Consider the following 22,306-nt stretch of genomic DNA (forward strand, 5'->3'; position numbering starts at 1 on the left):
ACAGTTCTAATCAGTCTAGTACGTTACATCTGATGATACCAGTCCTGCATTTTGAAGAGCTTTAACAGAAGATGTCAATCAAGTGGTCAGCTATTTATTAAGTGAATGAAAGAAATGCTAATCAACCTGTGATCCTTTGGGTGTTCAGTGCAAGTACATCCGTCATGCTCACAAAACAAAATGACACAGAACTGGTTTTGTTTATACAAATATTTATTCTTCCACAAGTCTGACAGTTTAGATGATGCCAATCTGTAGAGAAGAGAAAAACATGAATTACATCACATACAACTACTAAGTGATTACAGCTGTACCTGCATGTCTGGCATCAGTGGTTCCTTTGAATGCATCACAAACATTCAGACTATTTTAAACTTTTACATCATTTGCACAGGATTGATAACATTTGAAAGCAAATACAACAATTTTGTTGAACTGAAATAGCTTTCAAAACCAAAAAGCTTTGTCATGTTAGAGGTCTTGAGACTCACCTTGTTTGCAACATCCAACGCATCGTAATCTGGTGCAAGACGAACGTACGCCTTCTTCTCACCGTCAGGCCTGAACACAGGTTAGAAGAAAAATATCAATAAAAATGTAGTAAGTATATCTATGCTGAGACTGTAGGGATGCACCAAAATGAAAAGTCTTGGCCAAAAGCTGAACATAAGGAAAACACTTGGCAAGAAAGAAACAAGTTTTAGACAAAGGAGAGTGTACTTAAAACTGAAAATGCTTTTAGACAGCTCTACTTGCTGAATATAAATAAAGGAGTACAAGGTAGAAACCTGAGACTGTTCTTTATATTGATCCAATTTATGCTTTAATTGTATATCTACAAAAGGAGTCTGTAGTATTGATATTTTGGGATAGATCACCCAAAGCCCACAGTTTGAGTTGCCGCTCTCTTTGCGATCAGTAGGCACATGATGTATGTATTATAAGACACCACGGACACATTACGTTGTCATACACATTTGGTCAAAAACTTTGGCCTGAGCAACATTGGCTCAGTTGGTAGAGCGGGCACCCCATGTACAGAGGTTCTGTCCTCTCTGCAGCTGTCCTATCAATAAAGCCATTCAAAGGCCAAAAAATGATTAAAAATTGAAACTTATGCCTTTTCACTCACGTGGCTGAAAACCAAACGCGTTTAATTCTAAATATTCTGTGGCTGAAAATTTGGTGCATCCAAAGTGGACTGATCGGATGGTCATTACACCACATCTAACATCTAGGAGGGCATATACAGTTTAACACAGTGAGACAGATTACTCCATTATACAAGACAAACTCCAATGGTGGATGGGATTATAGTGAGCCAATATGCTAGTAATCCATCTTGAATTGTGAACAGTATATTGAGAGAGAACAAAATGGTACACAATCAATAATTAAGCCTCCAACAAGACAACATAGCACTCAGTTCAGCTTGGCTAAGGACCTACCTGATGAGAGTGTTGACTTTGGCGACGTCAATGTCATACAGCTTCTTGACAGCGTGTTTGATCTGGTGCTTGTTTGCCTTGACGTCCACAATGAACACAAGTGTGTTGTTGTCCTCAATCTTCTTCATGGCGGACTCTGTTGTCAAGGGGAACTTGATGATGGCATAGTGATCCAACCTACAGGAAAAAGATTCATTAGCTTACACATCTCACACTGCCCAGATTACACACCTTCGCTTATTGCTTGCCACTACAAACATGTAACATGTTTTAGTGGGGTGCATCAGTAGTTTAAAATCTGGAATCATGCTTTGTCATACTTTGATCGCATTAACCATCATATGCACCAGGTTGCATTTTAAGGCAGAGGGTGGTTGTTTGGACTCACTTGTTCCTGCGAGGAGCACTCTTGCGGGGATACTTGGGCTGTCTGCGCAGACGAAGGGTTTTAGGGCGACGGAAGGTGGGAGAAGTCCTGATCTTCTTCTTCCTCTGGCTGTGTACGCCCTTGAGCACAGCCTTCTTGGCCTTCAGGGCCTTTGACTTGGCCTCTGTCTTGGCAGGGACCACTAGGACAGAAACACCATTATTAGACTTGCTGGTCAGTTGCTGATTCTACTAAAGGTGGTAGTATGAGACTAGAAACTTTGGGCCATCATCACTCTCCTGCAAATATGACAATTTAACTTAAATTAATGACCAATACTCATAACTGACCAAATCTTGCTATTCCCTTTATGAAACAGATAAGCTACACTTAGAGATAAACTGTTGCATTAAAATCACATTTACCTGAGTTTTTCCAAAGGAATAAGTGGTGTAACCAGAGCACGTAAGCACATTGGGTTATGACTGTTTCAAAGCAAGTCACTAGCAACCAAAATACACTTGCCAGGTTCCGTGCATATGGAGACAGCCTCGGCTAACTGCCTCACCACTTAACGAGAGAACCGACTGTCACACTAAAAACGTCCATTAGCCGTCGCATTCCCCGCTAGTTACATTACGGATGTCTAAAACTATCTAAATGGCTGCGGATCCTAACAACGTGCGTACCATTCTTGACGGTACATATGCAACGTACACCGCTAACTTTCACGTGTAGCTAATGTAACGTTCCCAGATGAGTTGTAGCTAATGCTAACACCATCTAACGGCCAATCCACAAGCATGTTCCTCAATATCTAAAGCTACTGACACTTGACGGTAGCTAGCCGCGCTCGTTATACATTATGTAGAAGAACATCAGGCAGAATAAGTTTTATAAAGACTGCATCTCAATCCGCTTCTACAAGGCTAACACGCCAATATTAGCTTAGCATCACGTTCCAGCATAACGTTACATGCCGGGCTCACGGTCTGCGTTATCAACAAATTTAGAGAGTTCACAGCATCACCGTAATATTATTTGAACTTCTGTATGTTTATCTTGATGGTACGGATACATCTGATGAACTTCGGAGGTGCTGTTGCGGCAAACTGTGCGAATATTTCATTAAAAATCGTAAGATTGACAAACCTTCCTTCTTCACCTTCGGTGCCATGTTGAGAAAGGAAGACTAGACGGGGTTTCCAGCAGTATAATGCATGGGCGAGATCTCACCGCAGATGTATCGCGAGAGTTGAATTTTTTTTAATTTTTTTTTTTTTAAAAGTCCATCCTCAGTGACTGTCAGCAGATGGGTCCCATTCCAGAATCTAGTGTTTGTTACCTCGCCTTTTTAAGAAAGAGTCAAAAACATATACCTTTCTTTTATAGGGTACTTAAAAAAAAAAAAAGCAATGTCAAAATAAAAAAATAAGCTATTTAAGTTTATAATTTTTCTAAGATGTGGTACTGCACATGCACACAACGAATTATTTCTATTTTGTTGTTTGCTTTCTTCATGGACAAATAGCCTGCTGACCTAACTAATTTCCCATCATTTAGCTCTCTACACTTCAGACTGCATTCATTTTTGAAAACCTTTTGAAAAAAGTGAACCCAGGATTATATGGTTATAGTATGATTAGCATTAAATGTTAAAAGTTGTTAAAACTTGAGTTCTGCCTCTGCTGCAACAGGCTAACAAAATCTTTGTTGCTCTGGTGAACTTAAACTGTCATGTGTTTCAACTTTTCCACACCTGAATGCTCTTATGTACCACTCTGCATAATGAAAAAACACTGAAGATATCAATCTCCCCTGTATTGTAGAAATCACCTAATCACCTTTTTGCTGGTGGTAAGCCCAGTTCCAGCAGTTAGTAAGCTGCAGCTTCCATTAAACCTACATACAAACATGTTATATTTTCAGTCTGAATATTACTCTACATGGATATTAAACATTTTAAGATAACTTATTTCCCCATCCCTCCAAAAATGTAAAGCTTTCATTAAGTTATAATTATACTGAATATATGTGGAAAGTATTTATTAGGCTTATCTATTAATGTGCTTAGGGGTAGCTGTTAGTTCAATGCTCAGTCACTCTGCTACACCCCTTTATTTTTCCTAAAGAATGTTCTGTTAGTGTCATTTGAGTTGCATGTGAGCAAATGTAACATAAAAACACAAATGTATATAAATCAGTTTATTGTATACTCTGATAATACAAAGCACAAATGTGAAAATTTGCAGTGAATAAGACAGCAAGATGTAAAAACAAAAAAAAACAACAAAAAAAAATAATCTAAGTCCATCTTTCATATCATTCTGCTTGCACCGCTCTCTATTCCTCTTGTGGCTTGTTTTTCTTCACCTTTTTTCCTGGTGGAGAGTTGAAAATGGAGAAATGTTATTTTACAGCAGAGGATTTGTGAGAAAAGCAGTATTATTTTTATTTTTTTGCGGACGTTATTGAATCAGTGTGATCATTTCTATAAGTGAGCATATACAACTCTAAGACACCTGCTAACTTTATATCATACATAAAAAGTCAGCTCTTACAAAAAACCTCCTTACTTTTTGAACTTGGCTCCAGAGGAATTTGCTCCTGTCTTCTGAGACGCCTTCTTGTGTTTTTCTGTTCCTCCTCCTTTTTGTGATTTACTTCTTTTCTTCAGCCCCTGTCCTTTTGTGCTCTTCTCTCCTTTCTGCTGCTTCACTGCTTTTTCCGATCCATTCTGCTCTCCACTCGCTGCCTGCTTCTCTCCTTTCTGTCCTCTGTTTGGTGCGTTTCCTTTCTTCTTCATTAAGAAGCGAGGAGTTGTGCAAATGGTGCTTCGTTTGGGAGGTCTCTTCTCAAGCCTCCGCTTCACTTTGCTGGAAAAAAAAACAAAACAAACAAATGCAGGAGACTGTTAAAACTGTGACACCAAAGCTGAAACCAAGACAGTTACAAGTCAAAAAATGTCTTTAAATGCTTTTGGTTTTTTGGAACTTCCTCATTATACATCTCTTTTACCTGTGTATCTTCTTGAAGCCAATCATGTAGTCGGGTACAGGACAGCCAGCTTGTTTAATGACATTGGCGATGCTGTTAGAAAGAGAGATATATTCAGGAGAAAAAGATCAATTGTAAAATCATATGCACATAACTGAAAAAATAAGATGGTGTCATGTCTCGTTCACTGCGGTGGGTAGAATTTGAAGAGACAGGAGCTTAAACCAAACATTCAGACAGAAGGTGAATATAGGTGAACAATTGTTTGAGAAATAATTGTTTTTTTGAGCATTAAAGCAAGTCAACATGTTAACTCAACACCCTTAAAATTCAGATCTTTCAAGGCTAAGTGTCCAGACACCGCCTACCATTACCATTACCACCAGTGCAGTGATGTCATGTTTGTCCTTGTGCCAACTATCTGATCACTACAGCTGGACCTTCATGTAACCACACTCATTTTGTCTGTTTGCGGGTTTGTTAGTTTCATGTATCCACGCACCTGCGCAGCAGTGGTTTGTCATTTTCTGTGAAGAAGGTGATGGCCTTCCCCTGATGTCCAGCTCTGCCAGTGCGACCTGGGGAACAGAAGGATACACGAGGGAACAGGTGAGCAAACAATGAAGAAGAGAGGAATTCATCAGACTGCACACGTTCAAACATGATGACTGATGTCTGATGTAATATATGTTGTAGTATTTCTTCTGTTGTTGATGCGAAACCCTGTGTTGTCTTGGGATGCAAAACACATTTCAAAAGACTATTTTTATCGTGATCATTATACATTCAAACTGACCGATTCGGTGGATGTACTCCACGGAGCTGGTTGGGAAGTCGTAGTTCAGCACGAGGTTGACCCCTTTGAAGTCGATTCCTCTGGCGAGCAGAGCCGTGCAGATCAATACCCAAATCTTACCAGAGCGAAAACTGTTGACCACGTTGTCCCTCTGAAACAAAAACACAGCAGCCACAGGCGAGAAGGATAAATACAAGGTTGCACTTCAGAAAAGGACCCAACATGTAGTGTGTTAAGTGTCAGCCTGGACCTGCTGCTGTGTGCGGTCCGCGTGGATCACGTCTACATTGATGCCTTCATACACCAGCTCATGGAAAAGCTCCCGCGCTCGATCTATAGACTGCACAAACACCAGCATGGGGGGCAGGAATCCCTGAAAACAGCGAAGAGGAAATCCTCTCAATAATGACACGCATCCACATGCTTTCTTACACTTCCTTCTTTAGTAGTGACAATGAAAGAAATCAATGAATACAAACTGAATTCTTTGCAAGCTTGAAAGGCGTCCTCACTTTTTTGATGATGTCCCTCATGGCCACCAGTTTTCCGTTCTCCGTCCCAACAAACAGCAGCTCCTGCTCCACTGTCTCCACCGCTGTATTTCTAAGAAAGTGATTTAGTCATTTTTTTATAATCCAAAAGAAAGACAATATGAATCCACCAAAGTGAAGAGTTCTACTTGTAGACTGATACCTGTGTCCGATGTTGACAGACACCAGGTTGTCAAGGTTCAGGCGGCACCACTGCTCGACATCCGACGTGCAGGTGGCACTGAAGAAAGCCCTGCGCACCTTTGAACCGGAGCAGGCCAGAAAAACTGTGGCGAGCTGCTCCCTGAAGCCCGTCTTACCGCCCTCGAACAGCTTGTCGGACTCATCGACGACCAGCCACTCCACACTGAACACCAACAAAAAGACAACAATCTTACACTTTTTTTCCCCAAGATTTTTGTCGCCTAGTGGCCTTCACATGACTCGAGACGGAGACACAGAAAGAGGACAGAGCTGTACCAGTAAGCAAGATTAATTGGTAAATCAGATATCTTTTCGGATTAGGTCAGATCTTCTGGTCTCTCATGCTGACTCTTTAACCAGGTTCGGTCACCATGGTAATTGATACTGCCAAGCAAAACTGTTCAGTTGATGTAAACAATGCAGGATTTTAAATGTTTTATGAACAAGGAAATGTATTCAGCACATTTTTAGGCCTCAAAGATCGGCTGTTGTTCTTTAACAAGAAACCTTTAAGAAAGAAACACAAAACTACAGCTTCAGTGTTACCTGCTGAGGTCGAGAGCTGGAGGATCCTGATTGAGGAGGAAGATGAGTCTGTTTGGTGTACTGACAAGTATGTCTACACAGAGAAATGTAGAAGGTAAAAATGAGGGAATTCATATATCTTAGAAACTTCAATGTGAAGATATTTTCCATTTCTCACCATATTTTTTGCTCGACTGCGGTCCGTATTTCTTGGCTGCCAGGGAGGCTTTGTCGATGATGTGAACTCTAAATCCTACTCCCTCTGACAGCCGGAGCAGCTCTCTGTAGGTCTAAACACAGCACAACAAAACTGACTGAAATATGTCCAAAACACATGCAGGTGTGTGTGTGTCATCATTTAGCAAGAAATAACTGAAGCTGCAGCTGCAATTCCAACGTGATGCGCACCTGGCTGGCCAGCTCTCTGGTCGGGGAGATGATCACCGCTCTGAAGCCAAGGTTGGCCGGCTGCTGCAGGTGGGCGAGCAGCGGGAGGCAGAAAGCCAAAGTCTTCCCCGATCCTGTGGGTGCACAGGCCAGCAGCTCCCGACCCTGATCCACGAATCAGACGCACAGAAAATCTTCACAAAACCGCCATCTGTACACCGGTCACCAAAAACTGCGAGTGTGTGTCCGTACTCACATGCATCATGAGCGGTATCGCCTGCATCTGCACTGGCGTCGGGGAGTTCAGCCCAGCGTCTCTGAGGTTCTGGATGACACGCGGGTTGAGGCGATACTCAGACTGCAGCTCCTCAAATGTGCACACGGGGTCGGGTATGTCGGAGCCGTGCACGTTTATCCGGTGTTGAGAACGAATGCGATTCACCTAAATCCAAATAAAAATCAGTGACACTACCTTTAACTGAACATCCCAGCAGCAAATGTCTTTCCTTTTTTTTGTGATTTTTGTGATTTTCTTTGTGCTTTGAGTCATGTTGCCATGATGACCTTTTCTTGATGAAGATGCTTCAGCCTCTTCAGAGAGGATTTCTCCTTCCCGTCCCCAGGCAGGCTCTGGATCTTTCTGTCCAACGAGGACGTCCATGTGATGCCGCTTCCCTCTGTGTCTTTCAGTAGTCCGCTACCAGCTTCAGCCAGAGAGAAGATGGATATATGGTTTTTTTGGCAATGGAGGACTAACACAAACAGAGATGTTACAGCTACTTCTGTAAGAACAGGAAACACACCCAGTGTACACAAATACCCGCTAGTCATTTAAAACATGTTCAGCTGCTCACATTCTATTTCTTCAACGTTTACTTTGTGTTTGACATTATCAACCATACTCAAATATCAACTAGTTACCATTTTCAATTCAATCAATCAACCAATTCCATTTTATTGAATTAGTTGATCACATTAAAAGTACCCATAACAATCTCCCTGAACCCAATACGTTAATGTGTAAGAAGCTGAACCCAGAGAATTGGGGGCAGTTTAACTTAAACAATTCTGATGTTGTCATTGACATGTTTTCTGAAACAAAGCTGATGGATTGATGTTGATTGCATCCCTGAACTGTTTTGCGCATCTGTTAGTCAGGTCATAGAAATGCAACCATCCGGAAAACTTAAAAACAGCTGGAATTGACCAGTTATCCATAAAGACCCACATCCTGTACCTTCCACCTCCATCTGTTTTCTTTTGGTCTTTTTCTTTTTCCTCTTCGCATCTCCCTCCTCATCCTTGTGCTTCCTTTTGCCTCCTGCACCAGAGTCTTCACTTTCACCCCCCTCCTCATACTCCTCTCCATCACCATCCTCCTCCTCGGTTACTTTAGAGCTGCTCTGGGATCCATTGGTTGATCCTGTGCCAAAGAAATCGATCGCAGATAGGGGATCTGAGGACGCGTCAGATCCCTGAGACCTGACAACCTGCAAATTCAAGCAGGATTACAGTTACTATTGGTGCATGATATATATGTGAGACATATTCCTCTCATGAAGTGCCCCTCGATGGCAAAAATAACCCAAAAAGCCCAACATAGCAGCACACTTCGCGCTAGCACAAATCGGGGTTAGCCAAAATTCATGTAACCGTGGCTCGTGTTGCTATTATCGATCACTTTTTTCGTCCAATACGTTACCAGCTACGTCTGTTAAGTTTACCTTAAACCGAGCGGCGTCCTGACCAAACCTCTTTAAGTCAAATTTAGCTCCAGCTCCGAGTTTCCGAAACAAGTCGAAGGCGTCCATTCCGGCAGCAGCGTGGTTCTATCCAGAGCCAGGCATCACTAATCAACATCCGGATCATCCACCACCAGTTACTCCTTACTCTCCCCCGCTCTGCTGCCCCCTGCTGGCTGAACTTGTAAGTGCTTGAAGCTTTATAAATCACAGAATCAGACCAGCAGCCACACGATTTTAGTGTAAATACAGCTGAAAATATGTATTATTACTCAAATGAATGACATCTGCTTCAAAATCTGTGCCAACTAAGAACTAATCCCTGAAATTACTTTTTAAAAAATAGAGCTGGAACACAAACATTTTATCATCTGTCTTTTCACTTCCTTGGTACAACATTCAAGAATGGAAATCAACAGTGAACATTACTGATAAAAGTCATCGCATTTGTGTTTAACAGGCATCCACTTCAGCTTTTGGTTCTAAAAACTGTTTTGATGGTCAGGATAAGACCTCAGTCACTCACTCTGTAATCAATCAAAATGATTATTTTCAGTCACTGGTGGCTTTTGGAGTAGAAAGAAAAGCAGTAATGTGCATAATTATGTTGTGTAGATTCACCTTAAATATCAATGAAAGGGTTAGGGTTAGGGTTATGAAGTAGGTTTTAATATTAAAGCAAACATGACTAATGTATAGTTTATTATTCTATTCATTTGCAGACCTCAGGGTTGTTACTTCCAGACTTTTACACTTTGTGCAACACGTACAGATCAGTGTTTTAAACTAAGGTCAACTTTAGGAAAACAGCATGTTGCAGGACAGAGCAGATAAGAGATTCATCAGACATCACCTACTGTTTGTACAACTGTGTACAGTAACTCTGAGACCAGACTTTAGAGAATCACTGTATTTAATGTTTTGAACATCTACTGTGCTCCACAGATGTGCGGTCAGTCAGTCCAGTCAGCAACATCATTGCTGTGTTTACTTTTGAATACACCTCAGTGCTGTAGATTTGATTTAAAATGGATACAGTCGCCAAAGTACTTACTTCTGTATGTATCTCAATATGGCAGATGTATTGAAAAGACAAAATAAAATAATCAAATTGATGTTAAAAAAAAAAACTTCCATATACTTAAAACAATGAATAAAACATTCTTTTGGACAACAAATCCTGTTTAACAGCAACATAATTCTGTATGTTCATGTCAAACCAACATGATTCCACTGAAAGTCAACGAACAACAAATGATCACCCATAATCTCAGTCTATAATGAACCAATAATTTGTTCTCAAAACATAATTGCACAACTAATTTCATCAAGCATCTGCTGTTCAAGGGGAAATTAAATAAATACAGTTATACACACAAAGATTTGTTAGTCCAAGTTAAACAATGTGGGGTTTGCTGTAGCAAGTGACACTGGCAAGGTGTATCTCTATTTCTTTTTTCATGATTAGAGTAGCAGACAGAAGCAGAGGGGGAGGTCGTCGTCTGTGTGCGACTTGTCCCCCTGTGGCTGATTGGCTGGAGCAGTGTTGTGTGGCTCGGTCTGAGCCTGATTATTTGTTTCCATGATATGCACTGAATTTACCAAAAAGTTTTGATCAGACTGGATTAGAATCGCTGACTGCACCTTTGGTCCACAATAGTGATACAACGATATAAAAAGGCACAAATTTCATAAAGTCCTGATATGTAAAAAGTCACAGTCTGATGGTTCCTTGTTACATGATCTTTACCCTCTTGTTACATGATTTTTTACCATCTTTAGTTTGTGGTTGGACGTTTCCCCTATGATCTGTCCAACTTGAAAATCAAGCCTTCATGATCTGAGACAGTTTTAAGAAACCCAGTGCAGCAGTTGGAAATTAAAGTTTATGGCTCTTCACAGGACTTCAGCAAGTCCTCCAGAAACTGAACCACCACCTCTTTACCCCTCTCCTCCTCTGCTTCAGCCTGCAGCTCCTTCAGTCTAATCAGAGTCTGCTGCAGACCTCCAACTCTCTGCTGTGGAGTCGAACTGTCCCCCCCTGCTTCTTTCTCTCCCTGCTCTCCTTCTCCTCCTCCTTCCTCTGCTCTGACATATTTGATCAAATGCTCTTTGATGGCCCTCCCCTCCTCCCCTTCCAGCGATGCCCCAAGGGCGGGCATGTCCTGCTGCTGGCTGACGCTGAGCAGGTGCAGGAGAGCTTGTGAGAGCGTGTGTCGCAGGCTGGCGCTGTAGCGGTACTCCAAGAAGTCGTTTGTGTCTTCGCTGTTCTCCAGTGCTTTAGCCAGCGAACGCCACACGCAGCTGAACCGCTCCATGTCCCCGTAGCAACCACGGTGGCTGGGAACTGCCAGGGCGGCGGCAGACTTGATCCGCACCTTGAAGTTCTTACAGGAAGTGACAACATGGCAGAGGGAGGAGAATGCATCACTGGACCACGGGGCTGAATCTGAGAGGGTGAAATAGAACATTTGAATAATAAAAATTGAGGGATTTATAAGCTTGGATGAGAACATACAACTCTCATTCTCACAATAACAGGACTAGTTCAGCTAAGTATAAAAATGGGTAGCAGGAGATAATAGCTAGCCTGATTCTGTCCAAAGGAAAACTAAAAGGAATCACTAAAACTCACAACATTTATCTCTCCAGTTTGGCATAAACTAGCTATCTTATGGCTGCAGTTGTATATTTAATGAAGAAATGTAACATTTTTTGGACAAGAAACTAAATAAGCATGTTTCCCAAAATATCGAACTACTCCTTTAAATCCTGGTTGGAAGCATTGTCCCAGAGCTGTGCTAACCAATTTATACCAAGGACAAACACAGGTTAATGCCATGTGTGTAAAAACTAACCGAGTGACAAGGCGGGGTTTCTGAAAGCATTTCCCAATGCGTAACAGGCATTCCACCGGACCTTCATAGTGGCTTCCGACTGCACAGTTTTAACCAGAGCGCGGACTGCGTCTTCCAGCGGGCGTTGGAACACAGCCCGGCTCAGCTGACTCTGACGCAGGAAATGAAGCAGATTCCCGAGGGCTCGCACCGCGTTAGACTTCACCTGGAAGGGGGTGAATAGAGAAAACAAGTTCAGAGAGACTTCATGGCATAACAAAATATTGTTATTGTTAACGAATCCGGACGTTTGTGCTTTGCTAAAAGTGTGAATCCTCTCACTCGGTCTTTGTCGGCCGACGCTCGGGTGGCTGCCTGCAACATCTTGAGCAGCAGCATGTCCGATAACTCTTCTTGGAAGTCCACACCAACACTCTCCCTGATAAAGAGATGGGAGACAAACAGAAACACAATAAAATCTATAAACCTTGAACAGTATATTAGATCAGTAGCCTAAAAGAAAATTAAATCTTATTCTTAAAGCCCCTTTCTTGTCTTTTATTTTGAAAGATATATAGGCTTTGATGTTTCTAAATTTTGGTTTTTATATTGTACTGTTATAAAGAAGCAGTCAGTGATTTCTAAAGTATTCACTCAGCACTTTGTATCTGTGCTTTCTTACATATTAACGATTAGTGTGTCTGTGAGGTTGCCCAGGGACCAGGCTGCCTTGGCGCGGACGTTTGGAGATCGATCATCGAGGGCAGCGAGGATTGTGTTGGCTGTGTCCGCCACGAACATCACATCCTGAAAGGAGAGAGGGAAAAAATTATCACAGCCTGTGAAACAGATCCCTTGTGGTTCAGAAACATGTAGCTCAGTGTGTCCTACCTCTCTAAGACAGGGGAACAGTATGTAGACTCCCAAAGCTCTGACAGCTGCGGTCTTCACCAGATAGTTTTCACTGTAGGTCAGCCCCAGCAGCACAGTGATGCACATCAGCTGAGTCTTGTCCTAACAAACAACTCTGAAGGTAAGATTTTACACTTCATCGAACATCAACTTGTGTCTAATCAAAGGGGAACTCACCGGCAGCTGTGCGAAAGCCTGCGGCAGGATGGAGGACAGTGTGTCGCAGGCGCTCGTCTGCAGCGTGGGATGCTGTTCGTTCTGCAGTGCTCGGTTCAGAGGACCACTCAAGACCTCAGACCAAAACAGCACCACCTGCACCATACATGAAATTAAAACACACTAATATAAAAGTATATAATCCAAATGCAAGAGGAAAAAGGCGAGTCTCTTTTTAGTTTTTAATAACCAATTTGACCAGGAGAGACATGGTTAGAAGAAGAGGTTTCCACTGTATCTTATAGAACATAAAGGCAGTTTGTACTTACTTGACTCATGGGGACCCTCGAGCTCTCGGGCACATTGTTCTCTGCTCTGTACTGCTGGATTATTCCTGTCCCCAACTCCTCCAGTAACTAAATAAAAAAAGATAGCAGGTATCAGTGCACAGATCATGAGCCGGTTGTTGCTTATACTTTTGTAAAACATTCACCCAACTTGGACAGTCACAAATGTAATGCCGAGGATTGAACACCTGGGCAGAGAAGTGACTTAGAGACGGAGTCACGGAGACTTGGAGGTTTTACCTTGGCTCCGTGCAGCTGTATGGAGGGGTCAGTCTCCCCAAGGCAACGAGCGCTCACCTGCCCAATCTCACACAGACATGCTTGGGCGAGAGAGAAGTAGCCACGCACCAGGTGGGACATGACCTGAAACACACCGAACTAATTAAAAAACAAAAAAAGACGTCTTCAGGAATCTTTTGTTCTTTTATCCGTCTCACCCATTATCTCTCACCTGTAAAGCCTCTAGTCGAACAGGGGATGGCTCTAAGGCAAGGCCTCCTCCTGTCCCGCCACCATCGCTGTCTGATTGGTCCTCTCTGGGCTGAGTCACCAGTGACACACACAGCTGAAGCAGCCATGGCGGGGAACTGTCCTCTTCTGCCGGTGTACGGGGGCCACGGGGGGAGGGTGTGGGTGGCGTGCGAGAAGGTGAGGACACGCTGTCTCTTTGTCTCCAGCTGAGGGCTGAGTCCTTCGGCGTGAATGAGCCTGCGCTGCTGCTGTTGCTGCCCTCTGGCTGTCGGAGGAGGAGCTGCACCTCAGGGAGAGGAGCCTGAGTTGTCACCAGAGCCCCATAAAGAGTCAGGACTGAAACACGAACGTTCACATCTAAAAGACAGAGAGCGGTTGTGTTGAAAGCAGCATGCTGTATGAGTGTGCTCTTTAAACTTTGTGCGGTGCACCAATGTAAACAGACCTCTGTGGCGTATGTAGGGACGCATCTGCTTCCAGAGCGGGCTGAGCAGGCCTGGTCTGAGACGGTGGTAGGGAGCGTTTGCCACCAGGTACGCCAGACACTAACACACAAGATGGAAATAAGCTGTACGTCAAAATGTTAAATGAAACATGGCTGCAGTAACAATACACAAAGAGGTGATAACTTTCAGTGTCTTCAAGCTCGTGTATTCTTACCTTTATGACCTGTGTGAGTGTCTGAGGGGAGGTCTCAGCCAGCAGAGCCAGACTGAGAGCGCGGTGCAGCTCTCTGACAGCAGTGGCGAGCAAGAAGGAGAAAGGGGTGTAAGATGTACGAGGAGACGCCGTGTCTTCAGCTACAGCCAGGAACTGGCGGGAGCCGTCAAGCATGGCCGACAACACCTGAAGCGCACACGCACGCACCTGGAGCAAGAGGAAAGAGACGGATGCTGTACTGTAACAGACGCACAGAAAAACAGGACTGTAACACAGGCAGGGCCATGTTGTACCTTTGGTGAGGGGTCTTTCAGTATGATTGTCAGGAGAGTGAGAGGCGGCGGTCCTCCAATAGGAGGAGAGTCAGGGATGAAGGAGGACCAGTACCCATACAGAGTCCTCTTCTCTACACCTTTAGCCACTGCTAGCAGACAGTGCAGTGCTCCCTGACGCACGCGACCATGGTAAAGCCTGAGAGAACAAAAGTTGGAGTGAATGTAGCATGTGAGTGCTGTTGTAAGACATCTTAAGCTTCATGAGGCTTCAGCCTTGTCTCTTTGTACCTTAATTTGCACTGTGCGCTGCCTTCTGGATCAGAAAATTCAGAGTCAGAACTAGTTCTTTTCCAGGAGGGGTAGAGAGATGGAGCAGAGAGTTTGGACGAGGACTCTGCCTCCACCTGGCCTCCATCTCTTCCCTCAAATTTCTGAAGTACAGGCACTGCCTCCCTGTCGTTTTCCTCCCCATCATCCCCTCTGCTTTCCTCAGTGCTCGTCTTCTTCCCCTTCCCTCTGGATTTCCTCTTTTTATTCTGAGGAGGGACATAAAAAAAACTTTACAATCTTCAGGAATATTAAAGCATTCACATAACTGTTTGATGTTTTTATCCATACTTTCATACACTGATGCATATACTAATAATAATTGAGGCTTTTTTTACCCCTGAGTTTTTGCCTGAACCAGTGGCATCTCTCTGTGTCTCAGAGGGTTTTGGTGCTTCAGCTGGTTTGGGTGCGGAGAGACCCTCGTACTGAGGAAGAGGAGCTGGGTAAAGCACAGCCGGCCACTCGACGTTCACACCTGGGGCTCCCTGGAACATGAGCCTCTGCAGAAAACATGTACAATATCAACTCTCATGTAATGTTTGTGTGAGATAAGTAACAAATGATAAATTATGATAAATCAATACAAAACTATGCAAATCTTTTGGGAGTTTTTTTGGTTTTTTTTATTACCTTAAGTGAGGCCAGAACAGATCCAAGCTCCTCTGCTCCACCAAATTTCCACTTCCCACCTGAGAGACAACACTGAAGCCCCTTCAGTGCTGCCTGGACCACCTGCACCGAGGACACAAGAGCAGATAATGGTCAGCTAGAATTACATGTATTATTCCAATAAAATTTCAACACACTGATTATACACACCATGCAGTAGAAGAGCTCATCGGTGTTGGGAGGTTTTGGTGACTGCAGTGTTTTCAGGAAGACGCTGAAAGATACACTTCTGTACTGATCATCCAAAGGTGGCTGACCAGGCATCCTGGAGAGAAACAGCAATTCATTCTGTCTCTAAGATTGGGAGCAATGAAACCTAACTCTAAGATTTGAAAACAGTGCTTGAGAAAACAGATCAGAAATACAGTAAAATAGCCACAATTCTACCTGAGACAGATGTTGGCCATACAGGTTAGAGCAACCCGACGGAGCTCCATATCTGGCTGAGTTGGAGAGCTGTACAGCAGTAGGACTCCGTCTTCACCCAGCAGGTGGCTGAGGTGCTATGATTGAGAAAAAAACTCAAAATAAACATTTATTATAAAACACAACACACTTTCACAAAGTTTGTACAAATACTTACCTGGTGGCACTGAGGTCCATTGCCATAAACTATTGTGGAGAGTGCCAGGAGGACATCTGAGTGCGTCCACGAACTGCACGCTTTGAGTGCACCGGTAGTATAGTTCACCAACACATCCAGTGTCTTCTCATCCATTATTACCTTAAGAACAGATGTAAGAAAAACCTGACATTACCTGCTTGGTATAAAAAAAAAAAAGTACAGCACATTTACACGCACAGTCATGGTCAGCACTCGAGTACACGTGTGTAATGTGTAAACTCAAATGTTGGTAAAAGGCTAGCCGTTACCTTGAGCTGATTGAGGAGATGATGTACAAGCTGGCACAGTTTGACCACTAAATGTTCTTGACTGAGCGGCACAAGGCCACTGGTGTGTCGCAGCAGACTGCACACCTCCTGAAATGGAAAGTAAGAGGCTCATCACATCCAAGCATGTCTGTCACAGCAACAAAAACAATCCTTGGTATCATGATATAGCAAGGACACAAAGAGGAAAGGCTAACTTCTCTGAAGCCATTTTAGGTGTGCTTGCTGCCAGAACAAAAACTTTTTGTTTTGCTGGAGAGTGTTGCTCAATAGTTGGTAAGACAGTGCTCCACAACATACTGATGGGGTGCTGGATAGCTTGATTGAAGGTTAACGACTCAACGGTTGCTAGGTGGCTCTGCGTGGTTGCTATGGTGTTCTGCGTGGTTGCTAGGGTGTTCTGCGTGGCTGCTGCCATGGCGTTTAGTGTGGATGCTCGCTGGTTGATAAGGTGTATGAGGAACAAAATGTATTTACTTGGGACAAAGCAAACGTATACTTTTCAAACTACATGATTTAATTACCATACATTTACTTTTTGCTTTAAGGCATCAAGAGATACTGGGTACTAGTGAGCATTTTATCATTACGTCACCAATATTAAAGCAATTTTAATCAGGCGCACCCACAGACGTAGGTCCAGCTTCTTCATGTAAACTCTGGCAACAACTTGGACTGAACATCAGCCTTTTCTGAGCTTTTAGCATCGTTAAACACAGACGTGGAAACAAGACCAAAGCGAGTATTTGTCACCTCGGGTCGGATGTTGATGTTGGGCTCTAAGGCTCGGTTGTAGTTTTCGGACAGGAGCTGGTCAAACAGCAGGTTGAGCTCCTCTCTCAGCTGGCCCGAGTCTGCTCTCAGGGCTCTGAGTCTTGCTGCGCAGCGGGAGAACTGCTTCTCGGCGTCGGACGGTGAGCCGAGCCGCCAACCGTCCGTCCCGAGCGGAGCGAACGGGGCGGCCTCAGCGGACAGAACCACCGGGCGGAAAGCAGGGACATCGCTACGGCTCACAGGGGCCGGAGCTGCCAACCCGGTCTGAGCCGCCATATTTTTGGACTCGGAAGCATTTCACTTGCTCGGTGGTTGTCGGTCTTTGTTTTAAGCTCGACATCCAGATGTAAGGCTCATTACTGCCCCCTACAGCGTGAACGAGATGTCGATTAATACAACCACTACATCCATTCTCTCTCAGAAAGAGATGACTAACAAACTACCATACATGATATCTAATAGTCAATACGATACGAACAAAAATACACTAATAAAAGAAAAGGGTCAACATTTAACATTTAGGTTGAGGTTTAAATTAAGTGTTGCAATAGTCCATAATTTTCATAGCTGCATCTTTCATATACTTCATGTACCCTTTGATTATTTCGCATATATGTATATATGTGAGTTCAATCACAGGCGTCCTTGATTTACACACTTTGAAACAGAATATGAGGTTGAAAATAAAAACCAACTGAAGTGAACTAACTGCTGAAAGCAGATCCATATTGTTGTGTAGACAAATCACCATTATCACAGAGAAGTCACACACACCAGGGTCTTAAATGAGATGTTGATCACTAACAACAGACTAGAACGTGAAAAATGTTTCACACACTCTGGGTTCATGTGCAGTTTTCTCTGATTAGATGAGGTATCAAGACTGATCAGTCATGATCTTGAAGAAGACCTGGGCATTAGCAATAAAATAAAGAGCTTCATTTTTATTTTTTTTTAAATGAAAGAGACAAAAGATTTTAAAAAAAAACCCTTCAAAGCTGTGTCTTGACTGGTTGGTGGAAACCTGATACAGTGCACAGTAACTTGATAATCCTGTTGTGACCTGAGTTATTCTTGACAAGAGTTGTTGCCTGAAAATGAAACTATACTCAGACTCTGTATCTGATTTCTATCTACACTCCTCCTCACACTAGTGAGAGCATTGGGATACTGAAGTCTTTACCCGGGTGATCCCCCACACAATAACATGAACTAGACAGAGCACACCTGCTGAGGACACTCAGGTCTTTTAAAATTAAGAGTGCCCCTTCATTCCAAAAGATCCTAGTCTCCTCAGCAGGTATAGTATATAGAGCGGTTTTGCTTTTATTTGTGGCCAAAATCAGACACACTATCATCCTTGTAAGTACCTACATGAGCCTGTTTTGATATAGCAGTGACACCTGCATCTGGAAACTGTTTTTTGACCCTGACCCTTCTCTTTTTGTGGCTTTAACATACATAATTGTGTATCATAGTTTGCAGTATTATCATCATCAATAGCCATGTGACAAATCTACTACCTAGCCCAACAAGATGTCACAACATTTGATAAGAAACGAGTTAAGCAAAGTGACAAACACACAGCAGACACATTTTGAGCCAGTTTACTGTTTCAAAGTCGTTTTGTGCTGAACATGTTGAAAATATCACAATACCAAACTGCACACTAAATTACAGTCCAGAGATCAACAGTAACATTGTAAATATTCACATGTGAAGTGAAAACAGGAATGTTCAAGCATGTACAAAACCCTTACATCTCTTAGCAGGTGATATTCTTTATTAAGTGTAAGCAACAGTCTTGGCATATTTATTCAATCTCAGTCAACACTGAAAATTAAAGGCATTTCAACAAAAACTGTCTGTTGCTCATTTTAATTCAATGAAAAATAAGTTATTATACAACATATGAAACAATGTACAAGATCCGCGCATCAAAGCACAGCATAACAAAAACAAAACAAAACAAAAAAACATCCAGAAATGAGGTGTGGCGAGTCTTGTCAGATGTGCAAATGTTGACTCAGAGCAGGCATGGGGGATTAGTTTTACATTCTTTATGAACAGCACCTCCAGTCCAGGCATGACTAAACTGCCATCCACCCATGGTGGTAGTGTTGTGGGTGGTAAACAATAACTGACTGAAGCAAGCAGGAAACCAGGAGGAGAGCATGTCTGCAGAGAGGTGGCAGCGAATGTACAGCATGGCACAAATAATTAATGGCTGAATTAAAAGTAGTTTTTGGAGGGCATGTTGCGAATTCAGCCTGACTTGAAAAGCAGAATGGCCACTTGGCCCAGGTAAAAGTAGATGAAATGCTTTGTCTCGTGCGTCACATAGCTGCCGAAGTTCCTCCCAACAATGCAGTGCCATGTGGGGTTGTACTTCTTGTCAAACTCCTGCAGGGGACACAGTAATAATTAGCACATAAAAAGACAAAAAAGGGCATTAAAAATGAACAGCTCCACAAATTTAAATTTAGTTTTTAATCTACTCAGCCTCATACCAGTGGAAAGTAGTTATTGTTGCATAGTTCACAAAACATCCCTGAAGTGAATGGGGCCCATTTATTTATTCATTTTCAGTTGTTTTGGAGGATGCCACCACACCGGTTTGCTTTGAAGCTCTAGAAAGGTTTTGTGGACTTACAAAACTTCACTGAACTTTCTGTCAGCATGAGGGCAAGTAGATAATGACTCAACACATTGAAACAAACATTACATCTTAATCCAATCTACCTTTTTGACATAAGCAGCAATATCCTTCTCGATGTTGTATTTTTCCATAGCCTGCATGGCACAGTCCACAGCATCCTGCTGCATGTCATCTGACATGTCAGCATTCTTGATCACTGCTTTCTTCTCACTCATGATGGCGATTTATAACTGCACAAGAGACAGGAGAAAAGAAAAGTCACTTACTATAGCTATGAGTCTACTTATTTGCTCTTTGGAATGATGATTTACATGATTTACAAATGAGAGCTAAATGAGGCTGGCACCTTCTCCAATTTATTGGATGGGAGGCCTCCTGAAAACAGGAAGTCATCTGGAGAACTGGAGGACAAACCCTTCCCTCACATGCATATTAACTTACTCTTATGTCTCTTTGTTCATTTATAGAGACCTCAGTAATGTGTGTTAATGACATGGATACAATGTGTGTGAGCATCAGTTAACAAAAGGGGTGCTGGCACGACACACATAACTGAGAAACATTCGTGTAAGAGATGCAGCTGCTTTGGTTGACCGCTGCTAGAAAAAGGAACCATTTCTACATATATAGTCAACAACATCACTTCTTTCATTCAGCTCAAGTTGTCAGGGTTTTACACAACCATAGCAAATACAGTCCATTCATACACCGTTTCGGGACAAGTACAAGAAGCTCAGACGAGATTAGCATGCAAGCGCACAGCAGCGTCAGTGTCCCTCTCACCTGCTGCGGCACACAGGTTATATTAGCAGTAACCGCTAACGATACAGTACGACCATAAATTAATTTAACTCTTACCGTCTCTCCGCGCAGTTGGCTTATTGTGTTTAGGAGCGTTTGTGGCTGGCAGCTGGACAGTCTTTCGTTCATTTATGGATGGACAGCGTGCATCTCTGCCCCGCCCTCCATATCACAGACGCGATCTGATTGGCTGGAGCGAAGCCTCCACCCTGGTGACGGCGTTTTTCACTCGCGGACGCTGCCCGCATCTTATTTCAACCCAGAATGCACCGTTTTCACCCCTCCCTCGTGTTCTCTTCAGAGGGAGTGATCAATCCAGGTGAACCGGTCCATCGGTGGTGGACTGTCAGTAGGTGAAGAATTTGCATTTACATTAGACCAGTGGGAGATTACGATATTAATTCATCAAGAGGGAAGCTGAGTGTCACCATACATGTAAGACAACGAGTAGGACAATATTAAAGAAGACATACATATCTCAAGGCAGCACCAAATAAGAGGAGAGCACATCAACATAAATAATAAATAGTGTAAACATCAATATGGTTGTACCATAACATATTCAACATATTAATGGCTGGCATCACTCCACAGCACTTAGTTGGATCACAGTCCAAGTCATCAACAACATATTGTCATCACATCAATTAACAATGATAGCCAGTGACAATGTTATTTTTTTTTTAAAACTTGAAACTAAGTAAAGACTTCCTGAATCTCTCAGAGAAGTTATTCAGCTCACATACATCACTGCACATTGGATGATCCACGTTTTTTTAAGATGCTACAGCTTCCTACCCATCCATTGTTCCAGGACCACATCAAGTGAGTCAGGGGTCACGCCAATTATGGATCCTGCCTTCCTGATCACTTTATTGATCTTATTCCATCCCTCTGAGCTTAATCCACACCCAAACAAACAACAGCACAAAACAAGATACTAGCTCAAAATACATGCTGGAGTGACTTGCTGACATTAAAGGACCTGAGCTTCCTGAGGAAAAATAGCATGGACTGGGCACTTATATGGCACTGGTGCTCTTTACCCAGCCCAGCCTGTTACCCACAGGGACACCGAGATAATCTTAAAAGGGAACCACCCCACTGGCCTCATCTTTAATTGCGACATGGGTCACAGCCGCCCTTGTTTCGCTCTAAAATCAGTAATAAGCTCCTTGATCTTCCAGAATTAAATGGTTCTCATTACAACATGTGACAATGTCGTCTATGTTCTGTTGGTAAGCTATGTGATTGTCTTTGTGGATGAAGCCAACAAGAGCAGAATCATCAGGAAATGTTTGCAGGTGACAAGTATACAAGGTGGGTGAATAAAAACGTGGGCAGAACAGTTCCTTGGGGTACACCTCTGTTGGTCACAATGGATTGGATTCATTACCACAAAGCCATACATGCTGGGGTCTAGATGTGAGGTAGTCCAAAACCCATGTGACCATGGTGTCATTTAACAATAAAACATTTTTGGGCTAAAATATGCAGTTGGATGGTATTAAAAGCATTACAGAAATCA

General features: G+C 42.9%; 4 protein-coding genes and 2 non-coding genes across 8 annotated transcripts; all 6 read right to left on the reverse strand.

The window, feature by feature from the left end:
* Nucleotides 1–192: 192 nt before the first annotated feature.
* Nucleotides 193–3,123, reverse strand: rpl23a (ribosomal protein L23a). Its single transcript, XM_037118534.1, has 5 exons — nucleotides 2,968–3,123; nucleotides 1,837–2,017; nucleotides 1,449–1,625; nucleotides 492–561; nucleotides 193–252 (listed from the first exon to the last, which is right to left on the reverse strand). Exons 1-5 carry the CDS (start codon nucleotides 2,990–2,992, stop codon nucleotides 238–240), a joined length of 468 nt encoding a protein of 155 aa, XP_036974429.1. The 5' UTR covers nucleotides 2,993–3,123; the 3' UTR covers nucleotides 193–237.
* On the reverse strand, nucleotides 324–392 carry LOC119031989. Its single transcript, XR_005078763.1, has one exon. It is a non-coding gene; the product is annotated as a small nucleolar RNA SNORD42 (small nucleolar RNA).
* On the reverse strand, nucleotides 1,726–1,796 carry LOC119031990. Its single transcript, XR_005078764.1, has one exon. It is a non-coding gene; the product is annotated as a small nucleolar RNA Z17 (small nucleolar RNA).
* An 882-nt stretch (nucleotides 3,124–4,005) lies between the features above and the next one.
* Nucleotides 4,006–9,138, reverse strand: ddx52 (DEAD (Asp-Glu-Ala-Asp) box polypeptide 52). The gene is made up of 15 exons (XM_037119848.1): nucleotides 8,979–9,138; nucleotides 8,492–8,744; nucleotides 7,819–7,958; nucleotides 7,511–7,696; nucleotides 7,276–7,419; nucleotides 7,046–7,157; nucleotides 6,889–6,961; nucleotides 6,302–6,505; nucleotides 6,121–6,211; nucleotides 5,859–5,981; nucleotides 5,609–5,759; nucleotides 5,315–5,390; nucleotides 4,834–4,905; nucleotides 4,392–4,691; nucleotides 4,006–4,196 (listed from the first exon to the last, which is right to left on the reverse strand). The coding sequence occupies exons 1-15, from the start codon at nucleotides 9,063–9,065 to the stop codon at nucleotides 4,133–4,135; spliced, it is 2,076 nt and encodes a 691-aa protein (XP_036975743.1). The 5' UTR covers nucleotides 9,066–9,138; the 3' UTR covers nucleotides 4,006–4,132.
* Nucleotides 9,139–9,683: 545 nt separating this feature from the next.
* heatr6 (HEAT repeat containing 6) lies at nucleotides 9,684–17,636 on the reverse strand. 3 transcript variants are annotated; one of them, XM_037119847.1, is made up of 21 exons: nucleotides 17,298–17,438; nucleotides 16,845–16,983; nucleotides 16,527–16,634; nucleotides 16,237–16,377; nucleotides 16,041–16,156; nucleotides 15,804–15,918; nucleotides 15,615–15,716; nucleotides 15,320–15,484; nucleotides 14,943–15,190; nucleotides 14,673–14,850; nucleotides 14,380–14,586; nucleotides 14,165–14,264; nucleotides 13,700–14,076; nucleotides 13,489–13,611; nucleotides 13,231–13,317; nucleotides 12,923–13,057; nucleotides 12,725–12,847; nucleotides 12,516–12,640; nucleotides 12,176–12,272; nucleotides 11,855–12,059; nucleotides 9,684–11,445 (listed from the first exon to the last, which is right to left on the reverse strand). In XM_037119847.1, the coding sequence occupies exons 4-21, from the start codon at nucleotides 16,369–16,371 to the stop codon at nucleotides 10,883–10,885; spliced, it is 3,201 nt and encodes a 1,066-aa protein (XP_036975742.1). In that variant the 5' UTR covers nucleotides 16,372–16,377; nucleotides 16,527–16,634; nucleotides 16,845–16,983; nucleotides 17,298–17,438; the 3' UTR covers nucleotides 9,684–10,882. The 3 variants fall into 3 exon arrangements, with proteins under 3 accessions (XP_036975742.1, XP_036975741.1, XP_036975739.1); XM_037119846.1 differs by having other exon boundaries at nucleotides 16,742–16,983; XM_037119844.1 differs by lacking the exon at nucleotides 16,845–16,983 and having other exon boundaries at nucleotides 17,298–17,636.
* Nucleotides 17,637–18,909: 1,273 nt separating this feature from the next.
* Nucleotides 18,910–20,988, reverse strand: dynll2b (dynein, light chain, LC8-type 2b). Its single transcript, XM_037120705.1, has 3 exons — nucleotides 20,836–20,988; nucleotides 20,061–20,207; nucleotides 18,910–19,721 (listed from the first exon to the last, which is right to left on the reverse strand). The coding sequence occupies exons 2-3, from the start codon at nucleotides 20,190–20,192 to the stop codon at nucleotides 19,584–19,586; spliced, it is 270 nt and encodes an 89-aa protein (XP_036976600.1). The 5' UTR covers nucleotides 20,193–20,207; nucleotides 20,836–20,988; the 3' UTR covers nucleotides 18,910–19,583.
* Between the last annotated feature and the right edge of the window lie 1,318 nt (nucleotides 20,989–22,306).

Source organism: Acanthopagrus latus, chromosome 13, assembly GCF_904848185.1.
Source record: "Acanthopagrus latus isolate v.2019 chromosome 13, fAcaLat1.1, whole genome shotgun sequence".
Classification (NCBI taxonomy): Eukaryota; Metazoa; Chordata; class Actinopteri; order Spariformes; family Sparidae; genus Acanthopagrus; species Acanthopagrus latus.